This window comes from Mesoplodon mirus (genome assembly GCF_964341445.2).
Source record: "Mesoplodon mirus genome assembly, chromosome: 19".
Lineage (NCBI taxonomy): Eukaryota > Metazoa > Chordata > Mammalia > Artiodactyla > Ziphiidae > Mesoplodon > Mesoplodon mirus.
In genome coordinates, this window is record NC_138995.1 from 14,266,049 (window position 1) to 14,279,135 (window position 13,087).

The window sequence follows — 13,087 nt, forward strand, 5'->3', positions numbered from 1 at the left end:
TAATGATTGTGTACTCTTATTACTCTCCCCCCAAGTTTAAAATCAACATGGTTATATTCCTGGGAGACCTACATATTAAACAACAGAAGTAAGTAGCACTAGCTACCCTGAAAATTAAACCCATTTTCTTATTCTTATATACAAACAGATAACCACAGACCAGAAGACATTGGAAGTAACCCTATGAATGCATACCTGCTACCCTGGATTTTTCTGACTAATAAATGTCAGTATTTCTCTGGGCATCCTTATTTAATTGCTTTAAATGGCATTTAATATTATTTATTATTCATGTTTGAGGATTAAAATCTTGTTGTTTGACAACAGATAATCAATCCTGTAGGTCTAACTTTGGAATGTTAAGATTTCCAGAAGAATAAAATGAAAAGAAAAAAAAAAAAAGAAAGAAAAAGGAGGAAAGTATGTAAAAAAAAAATGTTCCCAGAGTTGGAAGGGACACATGAGTAACCAGACTCAAATGGCCCATAGAAAGCTGAAGAAAACCAACTAGAAAAACTCACTCTTGGACACAGCTTCATGACCTTTCAGACCCCAAGTACAAAAAAAGGACAAAAACAAAAACCCTAGAAAATATGAGAGAGAAATACCAGGCCACCTATAAAGGAAGAAGAACTGGGTGGCCTTCAAACTTCTGGATTTTTACAATAAAGTTGGCACTATGGCTTCGAAGTTCTGAGGAGAAATTATTTTGAACCTAGAATTCTACAGTCAGCTAAACTCTCAAGTTGGTATGGAGGCAGAACAAGACATTTTCTTGCATGCAAGGGTCAAAGTTTCCCACCTAGATACATTTTTTCTGAGGAAGTTACTTGAGCAAAGTGAGAGTCAAAAGATATAATGGAACACACATGGAAATTAAAGAAAAATTCCTGGATAAAAACTGTGCAGGAGGTAACTGATCTAAACTAGAATAAAAAGCTGGTGGGCTCTGAGGAAATGTCTTCAAGGAGAAGAGCATTAATTCTGAAATTAGATAGGAATAAAGAAATGAGGAATTAGAAACCACAGGGGGGAAAAATACCAAAAGCTGTACAAAAGAGTCAAGTCAATTATGAAGTAAGCTAAAACAAGGTATAGTTATGAAAAAGTGGTGGACAGTAAAGAAAGAGAATCTACAAGATACAGACCTTAAAGACATTCTTTGAGTGACTAAGGGTCAGAACACTCAACCAACAGAATATAAAATGTAATCTCAGAATACAATTTGACCCTTCAGCGTATAAAATTTATGCAGACAAAATAGAAGACTTGAACGTGGTTATCAACCATGACAACACAAAGTAGAATAACTCACAGAAGAGGGAGAAATAGGGTTAACTGCAGTGGGCAGGTTAGGGGTTCCAATATCTTTATACATCCAGAGATACTGTAGAGCGGATGGACCCAAAACTATAGTTTTAAGTATATAAATAAAAGTTATTTAAGGCTATAAATAAAACTCATAAAATAAAATAAATACAATAAAAATAATTGGGTTGCCAGGGGCTAAGGTGGGGGATAGAATTGCCTGTAAAGGGGCATGAGGAAACTTTATGGGGTGATGGAGATACTCTATACTTGCTTTTGGTGGTGGTTACATCACTGTTTAGGTTTGCCAAAGTTCACAGAACTGTACACCAAAATACACTGTACACTGTACACTGCATGTAAATTATAAAGCTATAAGCCCAGGAAGGGGTAAGAGGAGACAGAGGTGAACTAAGTCTTCATCTTTCATATTGAGGACTCAAAAGTAGTATATAAAATTGATAAATCAACAAACAGCCATATAAGCATAGAATCAGCAAGGGAAATTACCACCACAAGAAACACGTAAAAGTACTTCTTGGAAGCAGTATTGGAGAAATAGACTGCTATTTAGCTTCATAATATTACTATATGCATGCTTTACTTATTTACTGGCATCAGCTTTTTAAAAAATTCTGAAACATTTAAAAGATACAGTAAAGTCTCCAGAGTAGTGCAAAGAACTTCTATACATTCTTTGCCCAATAATCCCCTTTGTAGCAAAGGATCTAATCCACGCTCACATGTTGCACCCAGATGTCATGTCTCCCAGGTCTCCTTCAATCTGGAGCAGTTGTTCAGTCTTTTCTTCTTAAATTTTTTGATATTTTTTGAAGATTACAAGCCAGTCATCTCATTTTGTCCTTCAATTTGGGTTAGTCTGATGCTTGCTTGTTATTAGACCCAAGGTAGGTATTTTGGTCCTAATATCATTGAAGACATGCTGTGCTTTCTTTGCATCCTAGCGGGTGATACACGACATTGATTTGCTCTATTTGCTGGTATTAACTAAGATGACATCTACCAGTTAATTTTCTTCTCTTTATGATTAGTAAGTATTTTGAGGGAGAATATTTTGAGACTATGCTAAAGCCTGTTCCACACCTCCCTTTCACCTATTAGTTTTTAAGCCATTGGTGGTTTTCACCAGAAATGGTTATTACTATGATTGCCAAATGGCAAATTTTATTGAGTAGATTCATAGATTCCTGTTTATTCAATTGATTATAATCTATTAGTGTCATTATTTATTTTGATTCTCGACTTGTTCCAAATTTGGTCAGGGAGAGTCTCTTTGCTGGCTTCTGTGTCATTTTGACATATCTGTCTTTCTTTAAGCATTTCCTTATTTTCCAGCACAAAAGGATATTCCAGGCTCATCTTGCTCTTTCTCTGCCTCAGTTCTAGAATCAAGCAATTCTTCAAGGTTCCTTTTGAGTGGAGGGTGGGATTTAGAAACCAAGCATTGGGTGCTAGCTGTGCTCATTGCTATTAGGGTCTCAAAGCTTCCATGATATCTCAATGAACATAGCTAGGAATTAAGCATATGTATGTACATACACATATACATATATTTACATTTATATTTATTTCTATATCCATGCATATTATCAACCCTGAGTTCACAGTGATAACTCCAATTCCATTCCAATACCAAAGGGCTCATCTTAGGCTTCCTCCTTCCCATATTTGTATCTCCTCCCTCCAAGAGTGAAAAATACTGGCTCTTGTTATCCTCAATATATTTACTTTTTTGCTTAACTCCTCTATATGTATCCAACCTCCTGAAGCCATCAGGTTGTCACCCTACTATTACACCCTCCTTGTGGCTCTGGCCACTGCCAGGCTGCCTTCCCATCTCACTAGGCATGCATTATTATGATAAAAACTTAAAAAGGAAAATATTAAGTAGCCAAATACTATAAAAAGAACAAAATATAACATTGTGATATAATACTGTGAGAATTGGTGTCAAGTAATATTCTTACTGCTCTAAAAATCAAAGGGTAACCCAGACCCATGGTTTCCCATCCCCACCCACCACACCACAATTGTAATGCACTTCAAAGTTTGATCTGTACTAGAAAGAAGTGTGACATGCCTAGCTTGACTCCATCATTCCCCTATTGATATCATACACTGCACATAGCCAGAACATTCTCCCTCTCTCTCCCTCTCTCTCTCCCTCTCTCCCTCTCTCTCTCTCTCTCTCTCTCTCACACACACACACACACACATACACTTTATCACTTTATGCTCTAGGCACTTGGTAACCTGAGTTTACCACACAGAAGAAGTCTTTACCTGAAATGTCACAGTAAACAGTCTGCTGGTAGAGTTTGGCTTCCCGAGGGTTAAAGTACACAGTGATTTCAGCTGATGAATTGGGCCAGACATCACCTTCCTAAAAACGTGAAACAATCATTAAAAAACAATATGATGGAGGGAATGCACTGCTTTTAAATGCTGTTGTTGTAACTCCAGGAAATTTGAAGGAAATATTTTGACAACAAATAAAAGAAAGCACAATTTTACCCAACAGATAGGAAATTTCTACTACTTGTTAAGAGGTGGTACAAGTTGGAAACAAGCTTCAAAGATCATTTCAGTGAGTTCATGAATATATAATTAGTTACTAAAGGAAACTAGGGTGCTTAGGGCATTTTTAAAATTTGTGGATTCAATTAACATTCATTGTATGCCACTGTGTGTCCAGCATTGGGCTTCAGAGATGAAGAAAGGTATGGTCTAAGATTGCATGGAGCTCACACCTCAGAGGGATGATAAAAATGTACACAAATATCTTGAAATATACGTGATAAGTGCTGTGCCTTATCTATATAAGGTCCAGAAAGGCCACAGGGAAAGAAGTATCTAACTCACTTGATGGAGAAACCATTCCAAACTTTTGAGTGACAGCATAAGGAAATACTCTTATTCTGTGAAAACGGCAATGGCCCGAGGCAGAACAATGGCCAGATCAAACCCTGGTTCTGATCCAGTGTGATATTACTTCTCATTTTAACTCAAACTACTCAAAAGTCACAATAAGAAAACCAAGTTTTGAAACTGTAATGCAACATACCACATATCAGAATCCCCTTGAGATATCCTTTGAAAAATATTTTTGTACTAACCATGTAACTTTTCAGGGCTGTAAAAGGAGATGCTATAGCAACTGCCTCAAAGGGTTTCCTAAGGTCTGATGAGGGATCATGCAGGTCAAATGCTTTCTGACCCACATTCAGTACACAGTAAGAGCTCAGCAAATAACTGTTTGCTATGACTGATGTTATTCTTATGCCACTTGGAAAGACTAAGATGAAAGTATCAGAAAAATTAGGGGGAAAATGTGTTTTTTTCCTATGGTTTTTGTAAATAAGGCCAAGAACGTCAGTGATAAGCACATCCAAAAATGTATAAATGGTCCTACCAACTAAATAGAAAACTAAGGAAAGGCAACTTGATAAATAATTAGGATCCAGTTTCAGACAGTCCCACATGCATGTTCTATTTCCAGTTTGGCTGGAATTGAACATAGTGCTGGAGTAAGGAATCAAGCAGAGAGCAAAGTCGTTTAAAATGCAGACGTCAAACAAGATGGGGAAAACAGAAAACTAGAGCCAATGTGGGTTTGCTTACGAAGGTAACAGCCTAGTGAGCGTGCTTCTCAGGCAACATCGCCCTGCTTCAGAAGCATGAAGGGCACAGAGCCTCCAAGAAGCAGCAGTGAGGGGGACTTCCCTGGTGGCCCAGTGGTTAAGACTCTGCACTCCCAATGCAGGGGGCCTGGGTTCGATCCCTGGTCAGGAAATAAGATCCCACATGCTGTAACGAAGACCCCGCACGTGGCAACAAAGATCCTGTGTGCCGCAACTAAGACCTGGCACAGCCAAATAAATAAATAAATATTAAAAAAAAAAAAAGAAGTAGTAGCAGTGAGGGCTGTGGGTGTCATGTGGGTCCCAGGAGCTCTCACTTCCACATCAGCCCACTAGAATGAAGGCTCCATGAGGGTGGGTGCTGCTGTATCTCCAGCACCTAAACCAGAAGTGGCTCATAGTAAGTGTTCAACGTATTTATTGAATCATTCGTATCACTCAGTTTGCACACTGTGTAGTTACTGGCAAATGCCTATTCATCTTTGCAGTCTACTTCTGCCATTTTCTCCTCAACTGGAACCACAAAAGTCATACAATTTTAGAGGTGACACGGACTTTTGAGATCCTGCAGGGCATAGGGAAGTCCTAAGCACTTTTGCTTATTTGCACATTTCACCGTGGCGCTTTTCCAAACCTTGAAACGGGTATCTGTTTTATTCTGATAAACAGCGACTACCTGGCCCGTTTTGATTTGTGGGGGTTTCTAGTGATATGGAGTGCTATGAACACTCGTGGCCAGAATGAGCAGAGAGGCCAGGCAGAAAAAGTGGCTGATCCATTCACTGGTGTATCAGTGGGTAGTCCATCTCAGAATGTCAAAAGACCTGGCCTTACTCCTAACCCATGAGACAAATGTATTCCCCTGCTGGGTTTAGGCTCTGCTTTGTTTAGAAGTGTAGAATGGACACGGCTAACCTGTTCCTATCCAAACTGACCACTGGGGCCATCTTGGATCCCTAGAAAACCTCTGCTAGAAAAGTCTCACCAGAGTGGTAAGAAATGCCCCAAAAAGGATATGCTGGGAATCAGATAAGCTCGGTACATGTGTGAAAATTCAAGGGCCTTACGGTTTGAGCTGGGCCAGACCACTTTCAAACACAAGAAAATCCAGGGTCCATGTGCATACAAGAAGGCAACAAACTTAAGTTCTATCCCAGAAGCGTTCTTGCACATCCCATCATCAAAGAAGTCTGATTATCAGACTGGTGGGTTGGAAAACGGTGGGACAGACATGCTACAGAGAAGCAACCAGAACCTCCAAGAGGAGGGAGCAGTGGATCCAGGAGCGGACTGTCTTATATGGAGCCCCCTGGAGGCTGAGAAGCCCTTCCTCCATGGCGTTCTTCAGACTGGGAGAATGGGACTGTGGGTGCCGTGCTTTCTTATCCTGGGCTGCAGCTGTTTTGTTGTGCTTAAGACGTAGTAATTTATGACTTTTACTGAGCCCCCGGAGACAATTCAAGGACAAATCCTATGCTAAAACCTCTCCTGGGCTTGTATCAGGTAATGTGCATTAAGAGGGCTGAGTGTTTCTATAAAAACAGAAGTGTGGTCATTCAGTTTCCTCCCACAGAGGGATGTTTTCAATATTAGGTCATTTGAAGGAGTTAGGAACATGCAGAAGGACACTTTTATTTTTCAGTTGGGATTAAAATAAAAGTTAAGGAACTTCAATTTCTTTACAGCAAAAATTCACTATAGCATTTTCTACCAAATCAGAGAGAGCAAACTCCAGTAACAGGCAATCAGCCTAACATGATCCCACTGCTACTTATATATCTTTGATACATTTCATATTACTTTTCCCACACTTCTGAAGTTAACTTCCATGTCATTTATGTCTCTGAAAATAATTTTTCTTTCTTTATTGCTCAGTTCTAAAGTTTTCTTTCTGAGAGCCAAAACATTCAGAATGTTCCCTACTGGCTCTGACATCAATATCCTTTCCTCCCAGTCCTGTGAAACCAGCCTCATCGTACAGAACCCCCTGCTGTTCTGCTTTCCTTCCATATATGACTCCTTTCCCATCACTGTCCATTTTCCTGCTCCAAATGAGAGATGAGTATGGAGAATATAATCTGTAAATGACCATTGTCTTGTTTGTTGAAAATAATTGTCCAAATGGCCTTCAGTTTTACTGTAATTATCTTCCTTCTTGGTCTTAATGTTTTGTTTTTCCCTCAGACCCATGACTGCCTTTCACTTATTAATCAAGTGACCTGCTAGAAGGAATCAACTTTGAATTTTCAGGTCTAAAGTTAGTTCCCATGTTTGCAGTTTTTGCCCCAATATTAAATATTTCTGGAAATGGAATTTCTGGAACACAAACAACCAAGTGACTCGAAAGGGACAGTTCTGAGACTTTCTGAAAGCTGTCTATGAACATGTCACCAATGGTTCATGATAGGTCATTGATATGATCATGAGAAAGGTGTCTATTAAAATGATCTCCTTAAAAATTATATGGGCAATGATTAAAGAGGCTCTTTAAAAATTCTCTGGGCTTCCCTGGTGGCGCAGTGGTTGAGAGTCCGCCTGCCGATGCAGGGGACACGGGTTCGTGCCCAGGTCCGGGAAGATCCCACATGCCGTGGAACAGCTGGGCCCTTGAGCCATGGCCGCTGAGCCTGCGCATCCGGAGCCTGTGCTCCGCAACGGGAGAGGCCACAACAGTGAGAGGCCCGTGTTCCGCAAAAAAAAAAAAAAAAAAAAAAAAAAATTCTCTACTGAAAATCTTTAAATAAAAATATTTTTAAAATCACCTATCTTCCCCCCCTATTACCCATCTCCTTCCTTCCTTCCAATGAAGAATTATTTCTGAAAATTTTGCAAAATCAAAACCCAAAGTGCTAGAACTGTTTATCTGGAAAGTAGTTTACAACATGACTCGAGGCCTAAATTTATCATATAAAATAGCTGCATTTTAATTCCCAACTTACATTTAGAAGAGTAATCTAAACGTTTGCCCACTCAAATGTTACACTTTCCGATCATACTCTCTAATCTGACAAGAGATTAGACACAAGACTGAACTGTATATAACTCCAAACTATAATATTTGCAGCCATTAACTGAGAGCTCATGTTCCCAGCACTGTGTTAAAATGCTGATATACATTATCTAGTTCAATCTTTACAATCTCGTGAAGTAGTACTATCCCCATTTTAAAGATGAGAAAACCAAGGCACGGGGAGGTTAAGTATCTCACCCAAGGCCACATCAATAGTAAGTGGCAGAGCTGGGATTCTATAATACTTTGTTCTTTAACTTCCTGAACCCTACTGCAATTATAACAGAATGTCAGGTCTCACCTTTCTCATATTGTTTTTTAAAAATGCCAGGAGAAATTTAAAAACACTACAACCGACAATCAGGCTTCATTGAAGCCAGCATGACCTGGTGTTCCTGTCTAGTGAACATAGTAGGACACTCTTCGTACTCAAACATTCAGGTAACTTGGAAGGTGACTCACAGGAGGTTCTTGTGGATGATATAGTCAACATTAGTATGTTGCAGTTCTTGAGAAATGCATTGGAGGATCTTTATCAAGCTATCCTGGTGGGGTAGGGTACAGCCAGCTCAGAACAAGCTCAGTGAATAATGACTTCAAAAGCAGCTATAATGTGTAATGAGTTCCATCATGTTCCACCAAAATGGAAATATTCTTGACTATATAATCAAATCTTTTCAGCTATCTTATCATATTTAAGAAAAATTTAAAGAATTTCTCTTGAGAAATAAAAACATCCTCTTAAAGTCAAATTTCTATCAATCAATAAGAGAAAAAAATAAAAGCGCTGATTAGAAGCTATAATCTGTGTCGCTACCCACAATTGCTCTTGTAGCACCTTTCAGATCAATGGGGGAGGCTCTCTATTGTCACTTGGGGCAAAGAGAAGTGTCTCAAAGAGATATAGGGGAAAAATAGAAGCTAAAAAACTGAAGGTAAACTATCCTAATTATCATGGAGAGAAAAGATTGAGTTGGCACATGACATGCAAGGAGATTTTTCTCGTCCAGTACATCTCCTCCTAGGACTAGAAACTGTGAATTTAGTAAAGTTTTGATTCTTAAAATAATGACCAGAAAAGTTTCTAAGAGAGGGGTTTAAGATTTGGCCATCTGTCAGAGAAAGTTTCACAAACGGTGTGTTCTATCTTGGGTGAGATACTCCAACCCATGTACGGTGAAAATTCCGGTGAGGTTTTGCAGAGCTGAGGTAGTTACGCATGATGCTCATGCCTTTCTCTGGAGACAGCAGACATGCGTCTCTTCCAACAACGAAGGGTCTTAATTTATTTAATGAGCCGTAAGGAACCTTGCTGTTTCTAAGACTTCCCTGGGCCTCCCTCCACCTCCACTGGGTCTCTAATCTGAGCACAAAGATCTGAGAGGACAAACAATAATAAAGGGAGGGTGAAGAATGGGAAAACCACACCGACAGAAGAGCCGTGACTTGTCAAGGACAGTTTGCTCTCAGCAGATCCCTGTCCTCCTTTCTCCTTTCCGGCGTCCTTTTCCAAGGAGTCAGCGCCCACATGTTTGCAACGTAACTCACGACTAGGGGTACAAGGAGTGGAAGAGGTTGCCGTAAACAGCTAGGTCTCTCCTCTTTGGGGGCCACCTGGGCTCCCACCCAACCTGGTTCTGCTGAGCTCACATGCTATGCCGAGTGGGGAAACATAAACTAAATTCGAGCTGTGCTTTCAAAGTCTGAATTGCTGAACCACATGCTTTCCGCAGGCTTAGGTGATGACAAAGCATAGTTTACTGTTACTTACATGGCAATAAAGAAATTATCAACTTTCTCTCCCTTTTAAGGCTTAGTTACGTTACGCTGAAGCTTCCCTAGGGATTCTGGATGAAGGAGCAGAAATGTCTTCCCTGCTCACTGATGTCAGTCGGCCAATCATTTAGGGCCAGTTTGGGCAGAGATCTTTAAATTCTCAGACCCTTATTTCTGAGAAAATATCAAGCGTTCAATGTTCAGAAAATTGCTGCATCTTAAAAGTGTGACCTCAGCCAGCAGTACCAGAGTTCAGGAACAAGGCTAGCACACCTATGCTGTGATTTCTCAGAGGACTCCTAGATGCCCATGGAAACCGAAAGCTTAATTCTCTCTTTTGCCCTGTAACATTCTTCTGCCTCTCAATTCTCGCAATTGTGTTTTTTATCTCTGACTCTCTCTCCCTCAGGGTACCCAAGAGACCTAAGTAGAGGAAATAACAGAATGAGACTGTCAAAATTCTGTACAGCCAAAGTCCATCTAGTAAAATAGAATATTGTATTTCTGAAGGTAGTCAATTCCACTTGTTTTTCTGGAAGGCACAAAACATGCCTAATAGACTAAATTTCACAATTCTTTTCCAAAGGGGGAAGAAAACTATATGGATGCAAGTGGCTTGAGAAATGATCAGTATTCTGTAGAACTTACTACCTTCCCTAGGTCAGGAATAAATGGGAAATTTCAGGTTAATTACATTAATATTTCAAGACATTATCAAAAGAATGGACATGAGGAACTTGATAAAAATAGCAGTAATACAGCACATGCTTTAATGACTAGAACAACAATTATGGTTACTATTAGAATATCAATAAACTACCAAATAAAAAAAATTCCTTCCAGCCCATTTTCTTTTATCTGCCCAGGAATGCCTTCTCCCTGGGTCTTTGCCCACCCCCTTCATCTTCAATGAACACGTCTGGGGTCTCTCAAAAGACAAACTCCCACTTCTGCACTCTGTGACCACATCAGTACCAAAGATGCCCCAGCATAACTCCTCAAGGTTCTTCCAACAGACCCCATGGCAATGGTAGGCAATGAGCATGATGGGAAGACAGTGGAATTAACCAGTGGCCAAGTGGTGGTAGAACAGAGTAAGAACTTGAAGTTCTAGAGTTTTGGATCAGACATTCTTACAGCATTGAGTCAAACTACTTCTCACATGATCACATAAATAAAATGTGATTTAAATTCAAACCCATCACCACTTTTTGACAATTTAAGGACAGTGACTGACCTCTTAATCTTGAATCTACTTGCTTTAAATTGAAAGAGCCTCTAAAATAGGAACAGTGTTCCCATAAAACACTCAATACACAAAGAACACAATAAGGGCTAAACTAAACTTTGTTTTGGCTGACACATTTAAAGAACCAGATATATAGACATAGGTCTGAGAATATAAGCATATCATTTCTTACTTCCTTTCAGACCCTAAGGTAACATGGGTTTTGTTTGTTTGTTTGTTTGTTTACTTTTTAAGTTTACCTCAGTTGAAGACAATATCCTTCCTGGTGGACACAGGGGCTGAAGGGCCCATCAGAAAGCAAGGTAGTCTCTAAACCCCTGCATCAACCTTCAATTTTATTTTTATTTTTTGAACAGGAAGTCAATTAGAGATTGACTGTTGATCAGTAGGTGGCACTGCTTGGTTTTAATCATCTCTGCTTCTACTATGAACTCAGCTCGTATCAAGAAGCTAATTAAAAGGAATCACATCCTAATAAAAAAACTAATCGCTGATGCATAGCTCAAATGTCAGAAATTAAATAGTGGCTATCTGGCATAACTGATCTTCTATGTGAGCAAGATTCAGAAGATCCTTCAGTAGAAAATGGTGATGAACAAGGCATAATAGGGTAGAAAGCCATGTAGGATAGGCTGGCGAGTTCTCAGCTGTCTGGTTCTCTTCTTGGCCATCCTTCTCCGTGAATTCACAGCCTCTCCTCTCTTTGCAGGGCCTCTAAAGATGAGCACCTGGGGGCTGTCCTGGGCCCACTGCAAGTTTCCTTCTTTGCTCTGCTCTTAAAATTTCCATCCGCTTTTCATGCCTTCCATGAAGACCCCTAAAGGATACTCACCTCCAGTCCTGATTCCCATCCCACAAGTACTGCAATTCCAAAATTATTTGGACATCTAGCGTCATCTCAAATTCAACATGTTCAGAGCCAAAATCATCATCATTAACTGATTTCCATTTGTTCATTCCTTCCTTCCTTCCTTCATCCACCCATTAATTGGTACTGTGCTAGGCCTGGGATACAGATAAGGATAAGGCACTCCCTGATGTTGACAATCTCAGAGTCTGTTCTCAAACTGGAGAATCATAACCTACTAGCTAAAAAGGATCAACATTCCCAAATATCCTTATTTTGTGTAAAAGGCAACTGATGCCAAAGGAGATCAAATTGCTTGTTTAAGGTCACATTCACCATTGGCAAAGCTAGGAGTTAAACCCAGGACTCCTGACTTGCTAATTGCTATCAAAGACATCATAATTCTCCCATTCACTCTAGTTCAGATCTGAGAAGACATATGATTCCTCACCATGTCTCACCATCAATGGCCAGTCAGTCAAAAAGCACTCTAGTGTCCTTCTTTTGAGCATCTCTCACATCTGCCATTTCCTTTGCTTTCCGACCATCACCAGGCTGTTCCAGGTCAGTGTCACCCTCACACATTACCCTCCACTTGCCTGCAGAAATGTTCAGTTTCCCTGACCCTCCCTGCACTAGTGAATTTCCCCTGCCTGACCTGCACTACCCATCCCACCCTCTAACCATCCTCTTCCAATTTGATCCACAAGCTGATGCTATGATAATCTTTCTAAAACACCCTGAACACATCCTGTTCCTGATCCAAACCTTACAGTGAGTCTCAGATACCCTCAGCACCAGTTACCAAACTAGGATCCACACAACACTGACTCCGGTGGATACTGTGTGGGAAAAGGGGTCTCTCGTCCTGGGGAAATACTGTTTGCACTTTTCCCTTTGAGAGTCACCTCCTCTTGAACCAGTATTTCCCAAACTTATTTGAGCACAAAATTCCCCTTTGCAAGGAACACACACTACCGCCCCTCAGATCCAGTATTTACAGAAAACATAATGTGGGAGACAGTCGGCTATAGTGTAACGGGTTGCCAGGGCAGCCCAGATATGCCAACTCTCCTTCTCAGTCTCATTTCTTATATTCTCCATGACCACCTGCTCCAGAAAAATCCATCATTTCATTGTTGTTTAATATGCTATGAACCTATTATTAAAAGTTTCCCTTTTCTTTGTTTTCAAAATTTCTCCAAATGGAAACATCCTTCTTCTTCTTTTCTATT

The 13,087-nt window shown here is 40.0% G+C and overlaps 1 protein-coding gene across 1 annotated transcript in view; it reads right to left on the bottom strand.

The window, feature by feature from the left end:
* HYDIN (HYDIN axonemal central pair apparatus protein) overlaps window positions 1–13,087 on the bottom strand; it is a 437,603-nt gene that overhangs the window by 278,398 nt on the left and 146,118 nt on the right. The window contains exon 10 of the mRNA XM_082606776.1: window positions 3,613–3,712. Coding sequence (XP_082462902.1) covers window positions 3,613–3,712 — 100 coding nt within the window. The remainder of the gene's footprint in view (window positions 1–3,612; window positions 3,713–13,087) is intronic.